The sequence below is a fragment of the Procambarus clarkii genome, chromosome 5, assembly GCF_040958095.1.
Source record: "Procambarus clarkii isolate CNS0578487 chromosome 5, FALCON_Pclarkii_2.0, whole genome shotgun sequence".
Taxonomy (NCBI): Eukaryota; Metazoa; Arthropoda; class Malacostraca; order Decapoda; family Cambaridae; genus Procambarus; species Procambarus clarkii.
In genome coordinates this window covers 17,309,209-17,333,379 of record NC_091154.1, presented here as the reverse complement: position 1 = coordinate 17,333,379, position 24,171 = coordinate 17,309,209, and the positions used below count along the sequence as shown (strand labels likewise).

General features: G+C 44.9%; 1 protein-coding gene across 1 annotated transcript in view; it reads left to right on the top strand.

Annotated features, from left to right (window-relative positions):
- LOC123763861 (WD repeat and SOCS box-containing protein 1) overlaps positions 1–24,171 on the top strand; it is a gene marked incomplete at its 5' end in the record, with an annotated part of 102,780 nt that overhangs the window by 12,417 nt on the left and 66,192 nt on the right. Inside the window, 2 exons of the mRNA XM_069302837.1 lie at positions 9,803–9,820; positions 23,343–23,372. Of these exons, the coding sequence (XP_069158938.1) occupies positions 9,803–9,820; positions 23,343–23,372 (48 nt within the window). The remainder of the gene's footprint in view (positions 1–9,802; positions 9,821–23,342; positions 23,373–24,171) is intronic.

Here is a 24,171-nt window from a genome sequence, read left to right as displayed (position 1 = left end):
TCCTAGTGTTGCTGTGCAGGCTGTATCCTAGTGTTGCTGTGCAGGCTGTATCCTAGTGTTGCTGTGCAGGCTGTATCCTAGTGTTTGCAGTGCAGGCTGTATCCTAGTGTTGCTGTGCAGGCTGTATCCTAGTGTTGCTGTGCAGGCTGTATCCTAGTGTTGCTGTGCAGGCTGTGTGTTGCTGTGCAGGCTGTATCCTAGTGTTGCTGTGCAGGCTGTGTTGCTGTGCAGGCTGTATCCTAGTGTTGCTGTGCAGGCTGTATCCTAGTGTTGCAGTGCAGGCTGTATCCTAGTGTTGCAGTGCAGGCTGTATCCTAGTGTTGCAGTGCAGGCTGTATCTTAGTGTTGCAGTGCAGGCTGTATCCTAGTGTTGCTGTGCAGGCTGTATCCTAGTGTTGCTGTGCAGGCTGTATCCTAGTGTTGCTGTGCAGGCTGTATCCTAGTGTTGCTGTGCAGGCTGTATCCTAGTGTTGCAGTGCAGGCTGTATCCTAGTGTTGCTGTGCAGGCTGTATCCTAGTGTTGCAGTGCAGGCTGTGTGTTGCTGTGCAGGCTGTATCCTAGTGTTGCAGTACAGGTTGTGTGTTGCTGTGCAGGCTGTGTGTTGCTGTGCAGGCTGTATCCTAGTGTTGCAGTGCAGGTTGTGTGTTGCTGTGCAGGCTGTGTGTTGCTGTGCAGGCTGTATCCTAGTGTTGTAGTGCAGGTTGTGTGTTGCTGTGCAGGCTGTATCCTAGTGTTGCAGTGCAGGCTGTATCCTAGTGTTGCAGTGCAGGCTGTATCCTAGTGTTGCTGTGCAGGCTGTATCCTAGTGTTGCAGTGCAGGCTGTGTCTTGCTGTGCAGGCTGTATCCTAGTGTTGCAATGCAGGCTGTATCCTAGTGTTGCTGTGCAGGCTGTATCCTAGTGTTGCTGTGCAGGCTGTATCCTAGTGTTGCTGTGCAGGCTGTATCCTAGTGTTGCTGTGCAGGCTGTATCCTAGTGTTGCTGTGCAGGCTGTGTTGCAGTGCAGGCTGTATCCTAGTGTTGCTGTGCAGGCTGTATCCTAGTGTTGCATGTGCAGGCTGTATCCTAGTGTTGCTGTGTAGGCTGTATCCTAGTGTTGCTGTGCAGGCTGTATCCTAGTGTTGCTGTGCAGGCTGTATCCTAGTGTTGCTGTGCAGGCTGTATCCTAGTGTTGCATGTGCAGGCTGTATCCTAGTGTTGCTGTGCAGGCTGTATCCTAGTGTTGCTGTGCAGGCTGTATCCTAGTGTTGCAGTGCAGGCTGTATCCTAGTGTTGCTGTGCAGGCTGTATCCTAGTGTTGCTGTGCAGGCTGTATCCTAGTGTTGCTGTGCAGGCTGTATCCTAGTGTTGCTGTGCAGGCTGTATCCTAGTGTTGCTGTGCAGGCTGTATCCTAGTGTTGCTGTGCAGGCTGTATCCTAGTGTTGCTGTGCAGGCTGTATCCTAGTGTTGCTGTGCAGGCTGTATCCTAGTGTTGCTGTGCAGGCTGTATCCTAGTGTTGCTGTGCAGGCTGTATCCTAGTGTTGCTGTGCAGGCTGTATCCTAGTGTTGCTGTGCAGGCTGTATCCTAGTGTTGCTGTGCAGGCTGTATCCTAGTGTTGCTGTGCAGGCTGTATCCTAGTGTTGCTGTGCAGGCTGTATCCTAGTGTTGCAGTGCAGGCTGTATCCTAGTGTTGCTGTGCAGGCTGTATCCTAGTGCTGCAGTGCAGGCTGTATCCTAGTGTTGCAGTGCAGGCTGTATCCTAGTGTTGCAGTGCAGGCTGTATCCTAGTGTTGCTGTGCAGGCTGTATCCTAGTGTTGCAGTGCAGGCTGTGTCTTGCTGTGCAGGCTGTATCCTAGTGTTGCAGTGCAGGCTGTATCCTAGTGTTGCTGTGCAGGCTGTATCCTAGTGTTGCTGTGCAGGCTGTATCCTAGTGTTGCTGTGCAGGCTGTATCCTAGTGTTGCTGTGCAGGCTGTATCCTAGTGTTGCTGTGCAGGCTGTGTGTTGCTGTGCAGGCTGTGTGTTGCTGTGCAGGCTGTATCCTAGTGTTGCTTTGCAGGCTGTATCCTAGTGTTGCAGTGCAGGCTGTATCCTAGTGTTGCTGTGCAGGCTGTATCCTAGTGTTGCTGTGCAGGCTGTATCCTAGTGTTGCAGTGCAGGCTGTATCCTAGTGTTGCTGTGCAGGCTGTATCCTAGTGTTGCTGTGCAGGCTGTATCCTAGTGTTGCTGTGCAGGCTGTATCCTAGTGTTGCTGTGCAGGCTGTATCCTAGTGTTGCTGTGCAGGCTGTATCCTAGTGTTGCTGTGCAGGCTGTATCCTAGTGTTGCAGTGCAGGCTGTATCCTAGTGTTGCTGTGCAGGCTGTATCCTAGTGTTGCTGTGCAGGCTGTATCCTAGTGTTGCTGTGCAGGCTGTATCCTAGTGTTGCAGTGCAGGCTGTATCCTAGTGTTGCTGTGCAGGCTGTATCCTAGTGTTGCTGTGCAGGCTGTATCCTAGTGTTGCTGTGCAGGCTGTATCCTAGGGTTGCTGTGCAGGCTGTATCCTAGTGTTGCTGTGCAGGCTGTATCCTAGTGTTGCTGTGCAGGCTGTATCCTAGTGTTGCTGTGCAGGCTGTATCCTAGTGTTGCTGTGCAGGCTGTATCCTAGTGTTGCTGTGCAGGCTGTATCCTAGTGTTGCTGTGCAGGCTGTGTGTTGCTGTGCAGGCTGTATCCTAGTGTTGCTGTGCAGGCTGTATCCTAGTGTTGCTGTGCAGGCTGTATCCTAGTGTTGCTGTGCAGGCTGTATCCTAGTGTTGCTGTGCAGGCTGTATCCTAGTGTTGCTGTGCAGGCTGTATCCTAGTGTTGCAGTGCAGGCTGTATCCTAGTGTTGCTGTGCAGGCTGTATCCTAGTGTTGCAGTGCAGGCTGTATCCTAGTGTTGCAGTGCAGGCTGTGTGTTGCTGTGCAGGCTGTGTGTTGCAGTGCAGGCTGTATCCTAGTGTTGCTGTGCAGGCTGTATCCTAGTGTTGCAATGCAGGCTGTATCCTAGTGTTGCAGTGCAGGCTGTATCCTAGTGTTGCAGTGCAGGCTGTGTGTTGCTGTGCAGGCTGTGTGTTGCAGTGCAGGCTGTATCCTAGTGTTGCTGTGCAGGCTGTATCCTAGTGTTGCAGTGCAGGTTGTATCCTAGTGTTGCAGTGCAGGCTGTATCCTAGTGTTGCTGTGCAGGCTGTATCCTAGTGTTGCAGTGCAGGCTGTATCCTAGTGTTGCAGTGCAGGCTGTGTTGCTCTGCAGCCTGGTATGTGACCTGTTTAACCTGCCATGGCTGCCCTTCTATAGCGTGTGGCATTGATGCAGGCCTGGTATGGCCTGCTCTGAGGCCTAACAGGCCAGGCCCTAAGCCTTGTGGGAAGGGCTTTGCATTGTCTATTTGAATTTTCAGTTTATTAGTACAGTATTTGCAAGACTTTCCATTTTTAATCCTTTATGCACCAATGAAAACAAAATACGCGTTTACTATGCTTTGTATCTTTATCTTCATTAGAAGATAAGAGATGTTCCTGATTATGGCAGATATCACAAATAGTTGTAGAGATATGATTACTTTGTAATAAGCATCTCAAAAATGGTTGGATATCAGCCTTTCTTGGAAAGCTCCACAGGTGTTTTATTGACATTACCTGAGACTACATACTTATCATGGTCAAGGTGAGCTGTGTCGTACTCTCGGGTACTGCGTGTACCTCTACTCTACATTACCTGAGACTACATACTTATCATGGTCAAGGTGAGCTGTGTCGTACTCTCGGGTACTGCGTGTACCTCTACTCTACATTACCTGAGACTACTTATCATGGTCAAGGTGAGCTGTGTCGTACTCTCGGGTACTGTGTGTACCTCTACTCTACATTCTATTTGTCATTATTATTTGTTAAATATGGGATTCTGCATGTTTATTTAGCTGTGCATATTGTTGGTTCTAAGATAATAGTTTGTGGTCGTGTATTGTTCAGGCTGAGGTGCTAGTATGTGGGTGTGGCCGTGTATTGTTCAGGCTGAGGTGCTAGTATGTGGGTGTGGCCGTGTATTGTTCAGGCTGAGGTGCTAGTATGTGGGTGTGGCCGTGTATTGTTCAGGCTGAGGTGCTAGTATGTGGGTGTGGCTGTGTATTGTTCAGGCTGAGGTGCTAGTATGTGGGTGTGGCCGTGTATTGTTCAGGCTGAGGTGCTAGTATGTGGGTGTGGCTGTGTATTGTTCAGGCTGAGGTGCTAGTATGTGGGTGTGGCCGTGTATTGTTCAGGCTGAGGTGCTAGTATGTGGGTGTGGCTGTGTATTGTTCAGGCTGAGGTGCTAGTATGTGGGTGTGGCCGTGTATTGTTCAGGCTGAGGTGCTAGTATGTGGGTGTGGCTGTGTATTGTTCAGGCTGAGGTGCTAGTATGTGGGTGTGGCCGTGTATTGTTCAGGCTGAGGTGCTAGTATGTGGGTGTGGGTGTGTATTGTTCAGGCTGAGGTGCTAGTATGTGGGTGTGGCCGTGTATTGTTCAGGCTGAGGTGCTAGTATGTGGGTGTGGCCGTGTATTGTTCATGCTGAGGTGCTAGTATGTGGGTGTGGCTGTGTATTGTTCATGCTGAGGTGCTAGTATGTGGGTGTGGCCGTGTATTGTTCATGCTGAGGTGCTAGTATGTGGGTGTGGCCGTGTATTGTTCATGCTGAGGTGCTAGTATGTGGGTGTGGCCGTGTATTGTTCATGCTGAGGTGCTAGTATGTGGGTGTGGCCGTGTATTGTTCATGCTGAGGTGCTAGTATGTGGGTGTGGCCGTGTATTGTTCATGCTGAGGTGCTAGTATGTGGGTGTGGCCGTGTATTGTTCATGCTGAGGTGCTAGTATGTGGGTGTGGCCATGTATTGTTCATGCTGAGGTGCTAGTATGTGGGTGTGGCTGTGTATTGTTCATGCTGAGGTGCTAGTATGTGGGTGTGGCCGTGTATTGTTCATGCTGAGGTGCTAGTATGTGGGTGTGGCTGTGTATTGTTCATGCTGAGGTGCTAGTATGTGGGTGTGGCCGTGTATTGTTCAGGCTGAGGTGCTAGTATGTGGGTGTGGCCGTGTATTGTTCAGGCTGAGGTGCTAGTATGTGGGTGTGGCTGTGTATTGTTCAGGCTGAGGTGCTAGTATGTGGGTGTGGCCGTGTATTGTTCAGGCCGAGGTGCTAGTATGTGGGTGTGGCTGTGTATTGTTCAGGCTGAGGTGCTAGTATGTGGGTGTGGCCGTGTATTGTTCAGGCTGAGGTGCTAGTATGTGGGTGTGGCCGTGTATTGTTCAGGCTGAGGTGCTAGTATGTGGGTGTGGCTGTGTATTGTTCAGGCTGAGGTGCTAGTATGTGGGTGTGGCCGTGTATTGTTCAGGCTGAGGTGCTAGTATGTGGGTGTGGCCGTGTATTGTTCAGGCTGAGGTGCTAGTATGTGGGTGTGGCTGTGTATTGTTCATGCTGAGGTGCTAGTATGTGGGTGTGGCTGTGTATTGTTCAGGCTGAGGTGCTAGTATGTGGGTGTGGCCGTGTATTGTTCATGCTGAGGTGCTAGTATGTGGGTGTGGCCGTGTATTGTTCAGGCTGAGGTGCTAGTATGTGGGTGTGGCTGTGTATTGTTCATGCTGAGGTGCTAGTATGTGGGTGTGGCTGTGTATTGTTCATGCTGAGGTGCTAGTATGTGGGTGTGGCTGTGTATTGTTCATGCTGAGGTGCTAGTATGTGGGTGTGGCTGTGTATTGTTCAGGCTGAGGTGCTAGTATGTGGGTGTGGCTGTGTATTGTTCATGCTGAGGTGCTAGTATGTGGGTGTGGCTGTGTATTGTTCATGCTGAGGTGCTAGTATGTGGGTGTGGCTGTGTATTGTTCAGGCTGAGGTGCTAGTATGTGGGTGTGGCCGTGTATTGTTCATGCCGAGGTGCTAGTATGTGGGTGTGGCCGTGTATTGTTCAGGCTGAGGTGCTAGTATGTGGGTGTGGCCGTGTATTGTTCAGGCCGAGGTACAGTACTAGTATACTTGTGGCTGTATTGTTCAGGCCGAGGTACAGTACTAGTATATTTGTGGCTGTATTGTTCAGGCCGAGGTACAGTACTAGTATATTTGTGGCTGTATTGTTCAGGCCGAGGTACAGTACTGGTATATTTGTGGCTGTATTGTTCAGGCCGAGGTACAGTACTGGTATATTTGTGGCTGTATTGTTCAGGCCGAGGTACAGTACTAGTATACTTGTGGCTGTATTGTTCAGGCCGAGGTACAGTACTAGTATATTTGTGGCTGTATTGTTCAGGCCGAGGTACAGTACTAGTATATTTGTGGCTGTATTGTTCAGGCCGAGGTACAGTACTAGTATATTTGTGGCTGTATTGTTCAGGCTGAGGTACAGTACTGGTATATTTGTGGCTGTATTGTTCAGGCCGAGGTACAGTACTAGTATACTTGTGGCTGTATTGTTCAGGCCGAGGTACAGTACTAGTATACTTGTGGCTGTATTGTTCAGGCCAAGAGATGTCTGCAGAGTTGTAGCCAGTTTTAATGTTTATTTTAAATTGTTATATTTTGCTAATACAGTACAATACTGTATTTCAGGCCTACTTTTATGGGTCGCCAAAAAATGACTTTCTTGTTAGTTTGCTGTAAATATCAACGTTTGTGTGTCAGTACTTGTAGACACTACAGTATACCGTATATTGTTACTTTATGAGTATTCTGACCTTAAATGACCTACAGTTGATGGGCCTAAACTCTAAATCCTAAACCTAAAATCCTCAATCGTTTCATACTTTATTGGCTTTAATACTGTACTCCTATGGTATAGCATATTTTATTCTTTGTGTTAAGACGCATTAACATTAAAGGAATACTGTATATTTATGTACTCATTGGCCCATTAAGTATTAATTTCTAGATTTTCTTGTGATAGAAAGCCCTGTACAACTTTTTTAATACGTGACTTGATCATTTGGCTCACCAATTAAAATATTTAACAAATTCAAGACTTCATCAACAGGGATATGTACACTAAGAGGTGACCATATGCTTCTCTGTATATATGCATACACATATATGGATGGAGAAATACTAAAGAAATTGTTCACGACTTTTATTAGACCAAAACTGGAATATGCAGCGGTTGTGTGGTGCCCATATCTTAAGCAGCACATCAACAAACTGGAAAAGGTGCAACGACATGCCACTAAGTGGCTCCCAGAACTGAAGGACAAGAGCTATGAGGAGAGATTAGAGGCATTAAATATGCAAAAACTAGAAGATGGAAGAAAAAGAGGCGATATGATCACTACGTTCAAAATAGTAACAGGAATCGATAAAATTGATAGGGAAGAATTCCTGAGACCCGGAACTTCAAGAACAAGAGGTCATAGATTTAAACTAACGAAACAAAGCTGCCGGAGAAATGTATGAAAATTCACTTTTGTAAATAGAGTGGTAGACGGTTGGAACAAGTTAAGTGAGACGGTGGTGGAGGCCAAAACCGTCAGTAATTTCAAAGCGTTATATGACAAAGAGTGCTGGGAAGACGGGACACCACGAGTGTAGCTCTCATCCGGTAACCACACTTAGGTAATTGCACACAAACACTGTGAGTTTACTTGGTGGTGGGTCGGTGAGCACTTGGTGGTGGGTCGGTGAGCACTTGGTGGTCTGTTGGTGAGCACTTGGTGGTGGGTCGGTGAGCACTTGGTGGTCTGTTGGTGAGCACTTGGTGGTGGGTCGGTGAGCACTTGGTGGTGGGTCGGTGAGCACTTGGTGGTCTGTTGGTGAGCACTTGGTGGTGGGTTGGTGAGCACTTGGTGGTGGGTCGGTGAGCACTTGGTGGTCTGTTGGTGAGCACTTGGTGGTGGGTCGGTGAGCACTTGGTGGTCTGTTGGTGAGCACTTGGTGGTGGGTCGGTGAGCACTTGGTGGTCTGTTGGTGAGCACTTGGTGGTGGGTCGGTGAGCACTTGGTGGTCTGTTGGTGAGCACTTGGTGGTGGGTCGGTGAGCACTTGGTGGTCTGTTGGTGAGCACTTGGTGGTGGGTCGGTGAGCACTTGGTGGTCTGTTGGTGAGCACTTGGTGGTGGGTCGGTGAGCACTTGGTGGTGGGTCGGTGAGCACTTGGTGGTGGGTCGGTGAGCACTTGGTGGTCTGTTGGTGAGCACTTGGTGGTGGGTTGGTGAGCACTTGGTGGTCTGTTGGTGAGCACTTGGTGGTCTGTTGGTGAGCACTTGGTGGTGGGTTGGTGAGCACTTGGTGGTCTGTTGGTGAGCACTTGGTGGTGGGTTGGTGAGCACTTGGTGGTGGGTTGGTGAGCACTTGGTGGTCTGTTGGTGAGCACTTGGTGGTGGGTTGGTGAGCACTTGGTGGTGGGTTGGTGAGCACTTGGTGGTGGGTTGGTGAGCACTTGGTGGTCTGTTGGTGAGCACTTGGTGGTTGCCTTAATAACCCTCCAGAGGTTGATAGGGAGTAAGCAGTCCCGTGGTGCAGTGGTAAAACACTCAAGCGCCCCCCCCCCTGATTGTTTCCTGAATTTCAATTTCCTGAAAATCAATTTCCTGAATGTTTTAGTCACCTTGTTTGCCTTAAATATCAAATGTAGAAGTTGATGAATTAAAGGTCGTCAGAATAGGAGAATATATTCTCTGTACTGTATTGCATAATAAGGAAAAAATTACAGGAAATGTGATGAGCTGCCTAAGCATAGATTTGCATGGTTCTGGTTCTTAGTGTATGTATAAACTGCTTGCTGTTCCTGTCTGGCCTACTGCGTGTGTGTGTGTGTGTTTACGTATATAGCAGGCTGGGTTACAGGAAGATTTTACAAAATTGTTGCTAATAAGCTGGTTTAAAGTTCAAAGTTAAATTGGAACTTGAGAGCACTACAGCATTTGGGTAAGTAATTACTGAAGTGTAGTTACAGGATAAGAGCTATGCTCGTGGTGCCCCATCTTCCCAGCACTCATATAATGCTTTGAAACTACTGATGGTTTTGGCTTCCACCGCCTTCTCAAATGTGTGAGGATTGGGGTGGTATGTGGCTTCATGTTGTGGTTAGGGAAAGTTACTTAGTTGTGATCTGGCCTTAAACTCTTGCTGGTGAAAAAACTGTTACAAGTTTTGTTGCGCCATATTTATAGTCAAATAAGTCATCTGTTCTATAATTTTGTAGGCTGTTTTAAGCCTTATTGGAATCTGATTCGTGATAATTCAAATTTGGGCTGTTGTAGGTGCTGATGAAAGTTACACTGGTTTGAACTTTAAGTTAAAAGCATAAAGCTGAATTGTAGGATATTTCCTGATTTTGCAATTTTTTTTAATATTTATTTTAGCATTGTTTTATTTGACTATAGTCTTAGGGTTTATGTAGGTCATTTTGTTTAAAGAATAAGTTAGAATTATAAGGTTTAATACAGATTGACCAGTGTGCCATATAGTTTTGGTGATGGTCTGCAGTAGTGCATAATGATATAAGATGGCAGCAGTCCTTGAACAAGGCGGGATTAATCTCGGATAATAGAGTGTCGTGTTGAACACAACATTATACACATGTTTGACCAGGCTATTGTTGTGCATCTTGTGCTATTACTCTTTTTTTATTTTTACATTTTTCTAGAGTGCTGTAATAATAATGAAAAATAGCTTTCATTTTAAGTAATTAACATAAGTTAGGTTTAAAAATATAGCTTGTATGTATGTTCTGTTGATGAATGAGCACATTACAAAATTAACTGCTTTTCCAGGGCTTTGTTTCATTACATTTAGGCGCATTTGATTTTAACATTACTAATTCTCTTTTATCGTTTGTTCTCTTGTGTTCAGGTGGGGACAGAACAGACAGTAAGTACATAATTTTTGCAGCTCTTGTATCCTCTTGTGTATGTACGCTCTTTGTCATTTTAATGTTTGCTGATTTTGCAATTTTTTTTTTTGTATTGTAGCATTAGTTTTAGTTGTTTTAAGCCCTCTTTATTATATTTTTACTGATGGTGTCCTGTTTAGGTTTGCAATTTTTTTAGTGGTTATAATTTATACATGTGATATATTTGCTGGTTTTCTTTATTGTTTTGGTTACCATATTTAAATTCCACCTTTTTTTGTGTGTGTGTGCTCTTGCATGCCCTGCACTTAATTATTACAAATATGAATGTGCTGTATTCTACTAGACTATGGTGTATTATACAGTAATTGTGTATAGCACAGTAAGTGTGCCTACTTCAGCAAATATTTTAGTAATGAGAATATTGAAACCATTAGGTTTTAAGCTTGAACATGTATTCCTGCACCTTTGCTGGTTGTACACTTATGTCTTGCATATTTGAGCTTGATCCTCGCACGATTCTCACCACACTAACTGCCTTATGGCTATGCAATTTCCTTCTGTGCTTTACTCCCTACATGCAACTTTCCTTCTGTGCTTTAGTCCCTACATGCATCTTTCCTTCTATGCTCCAAATGCCATGTGTCACTAGTTGTCCCTTTTTTATTTGATTATTTTTAAACATAAACCTTGATATAGTGGTCTTAAATAGCTGCACAGTTTAAGGGTTAAGCAATTATGTACCAGGTGTTGTGCAATAGTGGGTGTTGTAACTTGGGATGTTTATATGCCAGAGATGTGCAACATTGTCCAGCTGTCTGCCTGGATTTTGGTGGTGTATCTTGCATGGTCTTGAATGCTATCTTGAGATTACCTTGAGATGATTTCGGGGCTTTTTAGTGTCCCCGCGGCCCGGTTCTTAACCAGGCCTCCACCCCCAAGAAGCAGTCCGTGACAGCTGACTAACACCCAGGTACCTATTTTACTGCTAGGTAACAGGAGGCATAGGGTGAAAGAAACTCTGCCCATTGTTTCTTGCCGGCGCCCGGGATCGAACCCGGGACCACAGGATCACAAGTCCAGCGTGCTGTCCGCTCTGCCGACCGGCTCCTGCTGCTGTATGATATTGCAAGGTGTATGTAATTGCAGATGATGAGTCACAATAACATGGCTGAAGATATGATGACCAAACCACACACCAGAAGGTGAAGAAACGACGACGTTTTGCTCCATCCTGGACTATTATTGTTGATTATCACAATCAACTTGATAATTGACTTGAAATGTCGTAGTTTCTTCATCTATGGTACAGTGGCACCTCGACATACGATTGCCCCTACTTACGATAATTTCGAGTTACGATGTAAATTTCATCGAAAAATGCGACACGACATCCGATGGTGTCGTCGACTTCCGATATTTGTTGGTACACGTTCGGGTCGACCGAGCACGTGGTTCCTGGTCACGCGGACGATCTGCCTCAGTTTACTACAGCTGCCCGCTTAGTGACGATCGCGCCTATAAGAAATTCCGTTTTTGTGGTGATTTTTTGCATTTTGAACATTAAAGTAATTATTATATATCACGCCATGAGTCCCATTAAAGTCAGTGGTAAGGCTCAACATATGAAAACCCATGTAAGGATGACAATAGAGCAGAAACAAGAGTACAGAATGTCTCTTCCTCAACAATTAGGAAAATGTGTGCATCATGGGAAGAATTGCAAACCTTTGCTGAAAGGACTCGCCAAATCAAGCTGCAGTAGGCCGTTGCCTTAACCTATTCAATGACACTGTGATGCATCATTACAGACAAATGTTAAAACAAAGGGAAACACAAATGTCTCGACAAATTTGTAGTGAGACAAACAAGCATTTAATCACAACCAGGTCCTAGTGGTGTTCAGGCAAAACGTAGGAGAGAGAGTACCCCAGAGAAAACATCACTGCCTGATGTGATAATGGAAGGGGACTCCCCTTCCAAACAGTGACATCTCTCCTCCTCCCCCCTCATCACCATCTTCCATACGCCATCAAGAGCCCTCCATAAAGGTAAGAGAAACTTAGGTACTGTATTGTAGTTAGAAAAAAACATTGTATTCAGTATAAAATGTACTTGTATGTTAATATTTTGGAGGGTGGGGAACAGATTAATTCAATTCCCTTTATTTCTTATGGGAAAAATCGCTTCGACTTATGATATTTCGACTTACGCTCTGTCTCTGGGAACAGATTAGCATCGTAAGTCGAGGCCCCATTGTATTTGGTTTGGTCATCATTGCATGAAATTGCATGCTGTTGTATAAATAGTGGTAATAGATGCTTCTGTATGGGATCGCATGATAAATGCATTTGTTGAATATATATTGTGTACTGTATTATTGTAGGACATAAACACAAAAATGCCTTCAATGTAAGGGGCTGAAATCAAATGGATTATGCAAGTCTGCTTTTGCTACATGGAAAAATTTTGTTTGAAGCAGATCATATATACAGTAAGGGTTAACATAAAGTTCTTAGGTATAACTAGAAAACCATGTTTAATGGTTTTAAACCATCATTAATGATGGCCTTAATATTGACACATCAATACTATAGTTTTAAGAATAAGCTTTAATGCGATTGTGTTAGACTGGACTTTGTAAAAGCTACAACTTGGATTATTTGTTACCGTAAATAGCAAGATGGTTTTAATGAATTGGGTTTGGATATTGAAAAGTACTTTTAAAAAAATCAAATATGCAGTGTTAATAACGTAAACACTGGAAAATAACCATGGCCAAAAAATGTTTTGGAAGCAATTAGCCGCCAAGATTCACAGTGTGATAAGTGGGACCTCTGCTGAAATATCTGCTTATTCAGAAGAAGCAAAACGTTGATGAAATCTTGAATGGAACATCATTTTTCGCCCGAGAGGCCAGCTTGCCCAGATGCCGGCTAGCCGGAAGCCAGTCCTATTATGGTCCCAGAAACTAGTGTACCAGAAGCTTGTTCTTATGAGTCCAGTTTTTGCTGCGTCATCTGCATGGAAAGAAAAAAGCCATACTGGATGCGTTATACTACCTTGACATTTTCTGCCACCAGACTACAGATTGGACAGCTGCACGTAACACACAAATGCCATTTATATTGCTTATTACCATTACTCTAACTAAACCAAAACAGAGCCAGCATGAAACTTAAATATTTAACCATTTTTCCTTTCCTCAAACAAAATTTCAGTGGATCCAGGTACTGTAGTTTATTTAGTAATCCTTATGAAAGTAGGCATATAAAAGCTGGAATAACACCCCCTCTGAGGCCAGGTCAAGCCTGGCCTCGGGCCGGGCTTGGGGAGTAGAACAGCTCCCAGAACCGCATCAAGCAGGTTAACACACATGTTTGGTCATGGCTGCTCTAGAGCCTGCAGAACCTCGCAGCTCTACTACTTGTGAAAGTTCTCTCTCTCTCTATAAATAAACAAAAATAAAAGGTGACAATCCAGCCCATTCTCAGGATTTGACGCAAGTAAAATTTTAAATGATCATGCTTAATGTTTTATCCGGCGGTTAGTTGTGCACCCCATACTCATCCTGTGAGTGGCAGTTTATTGTGCACCCTATACTCATCCTGTGAGTGGCAGTTTATTGTGCACCCTATACTCATCCTGTGAGTGGCAGTTTATTGTGCACCCTATACTCATCCTGTGAGTGGCAGTTTATTGTGCACCCCATACTCATCCTGTGAGTGGCAGTTTATTGTGCACCCCATACTCATCCTGTGAGTGGCAGTTTATTGTGCACCCTATACTCATCCTGTGAGTGGCAGTTTATTGTGCACCCCATACTCATCCTGTGAGTGGCAGTTTATTGTGCACCCCATACTCATCCTGTGAGTGGCAGTTTATTGTGCACCCTATACTCATCCTGTGAGTGGCAGTTTATTGTGCACCCCATACTCATCCTGTGAGTGGCAGTTTATTGTGCACCCCATACTCATCCTGTGAGTGGCAGTTTATTGTGCACCCTATACTCATCCTGTGAGTGGCAGTTTATTGTGCACCCCATACTCATCCTGTGAGTGGCAGTTTATTGTGCACCCCATACTCATCCTGTGAGTGGCAGTTTATTGTGCACCCCATACTCATCCTGTGAGTGGCAGTTTATTGTGCACCCTATACTCATCCTGTGAGTGGCAGTTTATTGTGCACCCTATACTCATCCTGTGAGTGGCAGTTTATTGTGCACCCCATACTCATCCTGTGAGTGGCAGTTTATTGTGCACCCTATACTCATCCTGTGAGTGGCAGTTTATTGTGCACCCTATACTCATCCTGTGAGTGGCAGTTTATTGTGCACCCTATACTCATCCTGTGAGTGGCAGTTTATTGTGCACCCTATACTCATCCTGTGAGTGGCAGTTTATTGTGCACCCTATACTCATCCTGTGAGTGGCAGTTTATTGTGCACCCTATACTCATCCTGTGAGTGGCAGTTTATTGTGCACCCTATACTCATCCTGTGAGTGGCAGTTTATTGTGCACCCCATACTCATCCTGTGAGTGGCAGTTTATTGTGCACCCCATACTCATCCTGTGAGTGGCAGTTTATTGTGCACCCTATACTCATCCTGTGAGTGGCAGTTTATTGTGCACCCCATACTCATCCTGTGAGTGGCAGTTTATTGTGCACCCCATACTCATCCTGTGAGTGGCAGTTTATTGTGCACCCTATACTCATCCTGTGAGTGGCAGTTTATTGTGCACCCCATACTCATCCTGTGAGTGGCAGTTTATTGTGCACCCTATACTCATCCTGTGAGTGGCAGTTTATTGTGCACCCCATACTCATCCTGTGAGTGGCAGTTTATTGTGCACCCTATACTCATCCTGTGAGTGGCAGTTTATTGTGCACCCTATACTCATCCTGTGAGTGGCAGTTTATTGTGCACCCCATACTCATCCTGTGAGTGGCAGTTTATTGTGCACCCTATACTCATCCTGTGAGTGGCAGTTTATTGTGCACCCCATACTCATCCTGTGAGTGGCAGTTTATTGTGCACCCTATACTCATCCTGTGAGTGGCAGTTTATTGTGCACCCTATACTCATCCTGTGAGTGGCAGTTTATTGTGCACCCCATACTCATCCTGTGAGTGGTAGTTTATTGTTTATCCCATACTCATCCTGTGAGTGGCAGTTTATTGTGCACCCTATACTCATCCTGTGAGTGGCAGTTTATTGTGCACCCCATACTCATCCTGTGAGTGGCGGTTTATTGTGCACCCCATACTCATCCTATGAGTGGCAGTTTATTGTGCACCCTATACTCATCCTGTGAGTGGCAGTTTATTGTGCACCCCATACTCATCCTGTGAGTGGCGGTTTATTGTGCACCCCATACTCATCCTATGAGTGGCAGTTTATTGTGCACCCTATACTTATCCTGTGAGTGGCAGTTTATTGTGCACCCTATACTCATCCTGTGAGTGGCAGTTTATTGTGCACCCTATACTCATCCTGTGAGTGGTAGTTTGTGCACCCTGGATTGTTCCTGGATGGGGGTTCTGGGAGTTATTCTACTCCCCAAGCCCGGCCAACGGCCAGGCTTGACTTGAGAGCTTGGTCCAACAGGTTGTTGCTTGGAGCGGCCCGCAGGCCCACATATCCACCACAGTCTGGTTGGCCCGGCACTCCTTGAAGAAAACTATAAAGTTTTCTCTTGAAGATGTCCAGGGTTGTTCCTGCAATATTTCTTATACTCGCTGGGAGAATGTTGAACAACCATGGGCCTCTGATGTTTATAGTGTTCTCTGATTGTGCTTATGGCACCCCTGCTCTTCACTGACTCTATTCTGCATTTTCTTCCATGTCGTTCACTCCAGTATGTTGTTATTTTACTGTGTAGATTTGGGACCTGGCCCTCCAGTATTTTTCAAGTGTGTGTTACTTGATATATATATATATATCTCGTCTCCTTTCTAGGGAGTATATTTGGAGGGCTTTGAGACGATCCCAATAATTTAGGTGCTTTATCGTTTCTGTGTATGCTGTAAGTGTTCCTCAGACATCATTATTCCCAGATCCTTTACATGCTGCTTTCCTATTATGGGCAGATTTGATTGTTTTGTACCCTGTATTATGTTTAAGGTCCTCAATTTTACCATAGCTGCATACCTGGAATTTATCACTATTTAACATCATGTTATATTATGCTGCCCAGTCTAAAACTTAATTATCATCTGCATATAGTTTTAATGTCCTCAGCAAAGGTAATTTTCATGCTGAATTTTGTGTCATCTGTAAAGGATGATATGAAGCAGAGTTATTTTCGTCTATACCGTATCTGATACAAGAATAAGGAGTAGCAGTGGTTCAAGGACTGTACCCTGAGGTACAGAGCTTTTAACAGAGATTGGACTCAATTTTATTTGATTGACTATTACTCTTTACATTTTGAGTAACTTTTGCGGGCTATCACTCCATGATGACATTTATAAAATGCCTTTTCAGAGTCCGTGTATACCACATCTGTATTCTATTTTTCTTCTAATGCATCAGTCATCATTATACTGGTTGAGTAGCAGCAAAAGCTGTGATTATCCTGCTGTAAATCCTTGTTGCCTTGGGTTCTGGAAGGCATAAGGTCTCTAACAAGAATTCCAGAGAACAACATAGAGCGGATAGAGGTGTCTAGAGATGAAGTGGAAAATATGCTAAAGGAGCTCAGTAAGAACAAAGCAGCTGGCCCAGATGGAGTTTCACCATGGGTTCTGAGAGAATGTGCATCTGAGCTCAGCATTCCACTTCACCTGATCTTTCAGGCATTCCTGTGTACAGGAATCGTAGCAGACGTGTGGAAACAGGCTAACATAGTTCCAATCTACAAAAGTGGCAGCAGGGAAGACCCCCTCAATTATAGACCTGTATCATTGACAAGTGTAATAGTGAAAGTATTGGAAAAGCTAATCAAAACTAAATGGGTAGAACACCTGGAGAGAAATGATATAATATCAGACAGACAGTATGGTTTTCGATCTGGAAGATCCTGTGTATCGAATTTACTCAGTTTCTATGATCGAGCCACAGAGATATTACAGGAAAGAGATGGTTGGGTTGACTGCATCTATCTGGACCTAAAAAAGGCTTTCGACAGAGTTCCACATAAGAGGTTGTTCTGGAAACTGGAAAATATTGGAGGAGTGACAGGTAAGCTTCTAAAATGAATGAAAAATTTTCTGACTGATAGAAAAATGAGGGCAGTAATCAGAGGCAATGTATCGGAATGGAGAAATGTCACAAGTGGAGTACCACAGGGTTCAGTTCTTGCACCAGTGATGTTTATTGTCTACATAATGATCTACCAGTTGGTATACAAAATTATATGAACATGTTTGCTGATGATGCTAAGATAATAGGAAGGATAAGAAATTTAGATGATTGTCATGCCCTTCAAGAAGACCTGGACAAAATAAGTATATGGAGCACCACTTGGCAAATGGAATTTAATGTTAATAAATGTCATGTTATGGAATGTGGAATAGGAGAACATAGACCCCACACAACCTATATATTATGTGAGAAATCTTTAAAGAATTCTGATAAAGAAAGAGGTCTAGGGGTTATCTTGAGGTTATCTTGAGATGATTTCGGGGCTTTTAGTGTCCCCCGCGGCCCGGTCCTCGACCAGGCCTCCACCCCCAGGAAGCAGCCCGTGACAGCTGACTAACACCCAGGTACCTATTTACTGCTAGGTAACAGGGGCATAGGGTGAAAGAAACTCTGCCCATTGTTTCTCGCCGGCGCCTGGGATCGAACCCAGGACCACAGGATCACAAGTCCAGTGTGCAGTCCGCTCGGCCGACCGGCTCCCTGGTTCTAGATAGAAAACTATCACCTGAGGACCACATAAAGAATATTGTGCAAGGAGCCTATGCTATGCTTTCTAACTTCAGAATTGCTTTTAAATACATGGATGGCGATATACTAAAGAAATTGTTCATGACTTTTGTTAGGCCAAAGCTAGAATATGCAGCTGTTGTGTGGTGCTCATATCTTAAGAAGCACATCAACAAACTGGAAACGGTGCAAAGACATGCTACTAAGTGGCTCCCAGAACTGAAGGGCAAGAGCTACGAGGAGAGGTTAGAAGCATTAAATATGCCAAAACTAGAAGACAGAAGAAAAAGAGGTGATATGATCACTACGTACAAAATAGTAACAGGAATTGATAAAATCAACAGGGAAGACTTCCTGAGACCTGGAACTTCAAGAACAAGAGGTCATAGATTTAAACTAGCTAAACACAGATGCCGAAGAAATATAAGAAAATTCACCTTCGCAAATAGAGTGGTAGACGGTTGGAACAAGTTAAGTGAGAAGGTGGTGGAGGCCAAGACCGTCAGTAGTTTCAAAGCGTTATATGACAAAGAGTGCTGGGAAGACGGGACACCACGAGCGTAGCTCTCATCCTGTAACTACACTTAGGTAATTACTGGAGATCTGACTCCTGATCACACACTCGTCCTATACTCAAGCTGTTGAGGGGCAGCATAAGAAGAATCAGAGGGCACCAGAAGCGTACCAACTTAAGCAACCCACCTGGCCCTAATTAGTCAAAGACAACATCAATATTGTAGTGGTTTAGATTTACAAATAGTCCTGTAATTTTGCCACTATGGAAAATAGAATGGAAAATTGCAGAGCATAAACTTTGACAGGTTGGTCATGTAAGGTTTGACTAGATGCAGGAGAAACATTTGGGCTGTTGTTGTTTAGTGTTGCTCTAGTGAGTGTGTCTCCTGGTTCTTGGACCTTACGCCCTCCTGACCCAGAGCCGGGCACCACCAACATGTAAACGATATCTGGCACAATGTCACTCTTTTCATTTCTGGTTACACACTCAAAAACTTTTGAGTGTGTAACGACATAGCATATATGACTTATAACCAGTGACTTGTACGGTGTTTGCATAACCTTTGGATATGCGAGATATTAAAGTGGTAACCCGAGAGTCTACTCCACACCAATATTTCCCGAGATGGAACGCACATTATGGCATCTGCGTTCAGGCTACCCGCTCATTTTGCATCCCTCTTCCCCTTTAATATATCTTTCATTCTTATTTTATATTTTGATGGAAAATTGTATATCTTGGATTAATCAATGGAAATTAAAACCCCTGATGTATATTAAAATATAACTACATATGTAGTTATATGTGGAGAAAGAAATATAAAATGTTGGCCTAGGTAAACTGCCTTTCCCTTCTACCCAGTGGGCCAAATCAAATTGCCTGTATACATTAAGGTAAAACAATTCTAATTTTCATCCATAGCTTCTTGGTTGTTTGGGTGTTGTAGGAACCTTCACAGATGCATGCATGCATAGATAGAATTCAGTATACATTACTATATTAACACCAATTCCAACCTGAAACTTCTGCCCTCCTGCCAGGGGTAGGAGTAGGGGGGAGGGGCTGTAGTTCACGGCACACCGCCAATATACTACCGCTACATAGACGGCATATTTGGGATCATGATAGGTCCACCGGAGGACCTAAGCGCCTTCCACACATGGGCTAACTCATACATCCAAACCTGAGGTTCACAATGGACCACAACGCAAGGGACCTGAATTTCCTGGACACAACAGTATCCATAAACACAGCGACCAGGCGACTAGAGACGAAGGCCTACTACATACCAACTAACATACCTACCTGCAGTACGACTAGTCACCCACTCGCACTGAAGAACTCGCACCCATACTCTCTGGGCCTCAGACTGAAACGCATCTATAACTACGATCAGACCCTGAAATCACAGCTAAAGGACCTATGGGATATGTTCTGGGACAGGGGTTACCCTGAAGAAGTTCTTCACAGAGTGGCACAAGGCATCCAATCAAAGTCAAGGGAGGAACTCCTCCAACCGGTGCAACGCAAGCAACAGGGTAGGGATATACTCGTAGCAACGTATTTCGATGGCCTCGAAGGCCCACTGAAAACGGCAATGAAACACCGTTGGGCTTGGTTGGAACGAATGTTTGGGGAACGCCTATCCTGGCACAGATTTACCCAGGACCCACCCATGTTGGCCTGGAGGAGGAACAAATCCTTGAGGGACTGCCTAGTGTCGGCAGTGTTCCGCTAGCAGGTAATACACATAATGGGGATGACTACTAATGGCCATAAATCTGTACAAAACCTATTAGCCTCCCCAGACCAGTGCACCAATAACGAGAATAAGGTAGCACACGCAATTAACTGGATCCCTGGCAGTTAAAGGCTCGTTAAAAACCTATTAGCTGGCCAAGACCCACCAGCAACATGGGGACATCTTCCCGGGGCCCTGGGGATAAGGCCAGGCAGCGCCCCGGGAATCTCAAGCATCAAGTTGGTCTCAACAAGAAGGCATTAAGTGGACACAGGACACCAGGTTGAGTTACAGGCCTGACAAATACATCCCTACTAATAGTAGGGATGACACCTTAGCGTCCTCTTTTTGTTTTCGGGAAAAGAGGATGCTAAGGTGTCAGGGTTTCCAGGTAAATTAGGGAAGAGGCCGCTGGAGTGTCAAGGGTTCCAGGTAAACTCTACCGACAATTATTGTTTGTTTTCTAATTCAGATGAGAGAAATAATTTTGGAGATCATTGAAGTTTGTTAAGAGTTCTTATGGGGAAAATTCAAAATTTTTCAGAGTTCAGTTATTATGAAAATATTTCTGAGTTTGTGTAATCATAGGTGCTTATTTACAAGTTTATGACCGAAATTTTTCAAAGACCATTTTCGGAGAATATGTTCATAGAAGTTTTGTTAAGGAAAACAGACATCTTAGCCATGAATTTTAGTTTGTATATCCATTTATGGTTATTTCATCTGAAAAAGACCGATTTTCATCAGAGACCATATGAAGACCAATTTTCATCAGAGTCCATTTTCAGACCAATTTTCTTCAGTCCAGTAAAAGACCTAAATTATTCAGAGTCCAGTAGAAATCCAAAAATAGTCAAAGAGTCCATTTAAGACCAAAAATTATATAGAACCATAAAGACAGAAAATTAGGGGGAGGGTGGATGGTGTACCTTATCTGGGGGAAAAGGTGGGGGGGTGTACCTGATCTCAAGTACAGGAAAGGGGGTGGTGTACTTGATCTTGGAGGAAGGAGGGGGGAGGTGGTTGTTTACTTGATATAGGGAAGGGGATGGGATGGTGTTGATCCAGTACACCACTCCCTGCCTCCTCCTCCTCCTCCTCCTCCCCCCCCCCCCCCCCCCCCCCCGAGTAAAAGCACACAACTACTGTACAAGTGGTCGTGGGGGCCGTGGTCTCCCACCACCTGCGAAGAGATGGGGTGAAAGCTGAATGCTGCACTATGAATGGGACCTCTTGTGAAAGTTGGCAGTCGAGTCATGTGTGTGTGTGTGTGTGTGTGTGTGTGTGTGTGTGTGTGTGTGTGTGTGTGTGTGTGTGTGTGTGTGTGTGTGTGTGTGTGTGCACCCAGTGTGACCCCGAGCGGGGGCAGGATGAGCGGTGGGAGGGGGGGTGAGAGGGTGATGGGTGGGGGGGGAAGGGTAGGAAGGTGGTTGAGCAGTGTTAGTAGTGGAGTGCACATAACAGGGGGAGGCCCGAGTACTGGCATCAGCAGGGGGGGGGGGGGGAGGCCCGAGTACTGGCATCAGCAGGGGGGGAGGGAGGCCCGAGTACTGGCATCAGCAGGTGGGGGGGAGGCCCGAGTACTGGCATCAGCACGGGGGGGAGGCCCGAGTACTGGCATCAGCAGGGGGGGGAGAGGCCCGAGTACTGGCATCAGCAGGTGGGGGGGAGGCCCGAGTACTGGCATCAGCAGTGGGGAGGCCTGAGTACTGGCATCAGCAGTGGGGAGGCCCGAGTACTGGCATCAGCAGGGGAAAAAGGCCCGAGTACTGACATCAGCAGGGGAGGAGGCCCGAGTACTGGCATCAGCAGTGGGGAGGTCCGAGTACTGGCATCAGCAGGGGGGGGGGGAGGCCCGAGTACTGGCATCAGCAGTGGGGAGATCCGAGTACTGGCATCAGCAGGGGGGGGGAGGCCCGAGTACTGGCATCAGCAGGGGGGGGAGGCCTGAGTACTGGCATCAGCAGTGGGGGGGGGGAGGCCCGAGTATTGGCATCAGTAGGGGGGGAGGCCCGAGTACTGGCATCAGTAGGGGGGGACGCCCAAGTACTGGCATCAGCATGGGGGGGAGGCCCGAGTACTGGCATTAGCAGGGCGGGGGGGCCTGAGTACTGGCATCAGCAGGGGGAGGCCCGAGTACTGGCATCAGCAGGGGGGGAGGCCCGAGTACTGGCATCAGCAGGGGGGCAGGCCCGAGTACTGGCATCAGCAGGGGGGAAGGCCCGAGTACTGGCATCAGCAGGGGGGGAGGCCCGAGTACTGGCATCAGCAGGGGGGGGGAGGCTGTTTATACCCTCTATACACACGTTATATTTAAGTATCTACATTTGTGTTCACCATAGTGAACCACTAAGCTGGTATGGTGAGTGCAGTCAATAAAAGGTGGCCCCACACAGTCAGAAGACAACGCCACAACCCTCCCTCCACAGCCTTACTCCTCCCTCCATAGAGCACAGCGCTAAATATCACCACAATCCTGCTATTATCAGAACCCTGGTCAGTTTTATCACAGTCAGGGGTCTTTTGTAATAATATCATCGCTACATAATAGCATGAACAAGTATATTATGGCATTTTTAGGCGATGCTGTGGTCACAAGCTGAACAGCAGTGCTGTGAGCTCATGCTGCATGCGTCAGGCTTGGTAGCTCACTCAATACTGAGGCCCCTAACACCCGGGAGTTTGGCCCACGATTTTTTTAAAAAATGGCGTCTGTTTACAAGAGCCCTGATGAAGGTGTGGTGAACCCCATGTATCCGCGGGCTGTTTAAATCTTGCGTAGTACTCCAAAGCATCATATGATGCAATGCGCAATTTAAGAGTTAATGTTCATTACAGTTTGTAGTTAATCTCCATACCTAAGATGCAGCTTAATATCCTCCAGTCCCTATATATTGGTAGGGATGATAAGACACATTTAACATGTTATTCTGCCTGCACGATATGGCTTGCTTTAGGCATTACTGTACTGATGACGACGTCAGCATTGTTGCGGAAATATTTTGTTTTGATTTGTACATGTTGTGCATGGCACAAAGGCTGATTATTTGCTTTTTATTTCTATTTTTTATATATATTTTTTTTACTTTAGTAAATATTGTTAGTACTTATGAAGTTAATTATTATGAGGTGCTCTGTTTGCACCTCTACATCAGTATTGTGTATAGTATTTTGTCTACATAAATTTGTCATAATTAAGCACGTTTTGTTTGTGTCTACAGGAGAAGAACAAGTAAATCTTCCAAAAATATTGTGATATCATTATGGTCATTTTAATCATTTTGTCCTGGCTAACTATTAAACAAGAAATCATGCTTCAAACATTCCTAAATATTGTAGGGTAGTTGAGAAATGTAGCAGATGCCGTGTTTTAACTGTGGTGTCTTGTCTTGCATGCACACTTGAACCAGTGTCGTCCTTTTGATGTGGTTAGAAGCAGCGTAAGTAGATTCTAAATGCATTATTTTACGTCTCTGAAATTGGCATCCTGAGTGATGTTTTGGCCTTCTTACTCTCCTGCAACATGGGCAGTGCAAAGTAGTCGTCATGGCTTGTTGCAGTTTTATCATAATTACTTGCACAATGGAATTGTAATAATGAGATAATATATAATATAATATATATATATATATATATATATATATATATATATATATATATATATATATATATATATATATATATATATATATATATATATATATATATATATAATGTGTCGTACCTAGTAGCCAGAACGCACTTTTCGGCCTACTATGCAAGGCCCGATTTGCCTAATAAGCCAAGTTATCATGAATTAATATATTTTCTCAAATTTTTTTCTTATGAAATGATAAAGCTACCCATTTCATTATGTATGAGGTCAATTTTTTTTATTGGAGTTAAAATTAACGTAGATATATGACGGAACCTAACCAACCCTACCTAACCTAACCTAACCTATCTTTATAGGTTAGGTTAGGTAGCCGAAAAGGTTAGGTTAGGTTTGGTTAGGTAGGTTAGGTAGTCAAAAAACAATTAATTCATGAAAACTTGGCTTATTAGGCAAATCGGGCCTTGCATAGTAGGCTGAGAAGTGAGTTCTGGCTACTAGGTACGACATTATATATATATATATATATATATATATATATATATATATATATATATATATATATATATATATATATGTCGTACCTAGTAGCCAGAACTCACTTCTCAGCCTACTATGCAAGGCCCGATTTGCCTAATAAGCCAAGT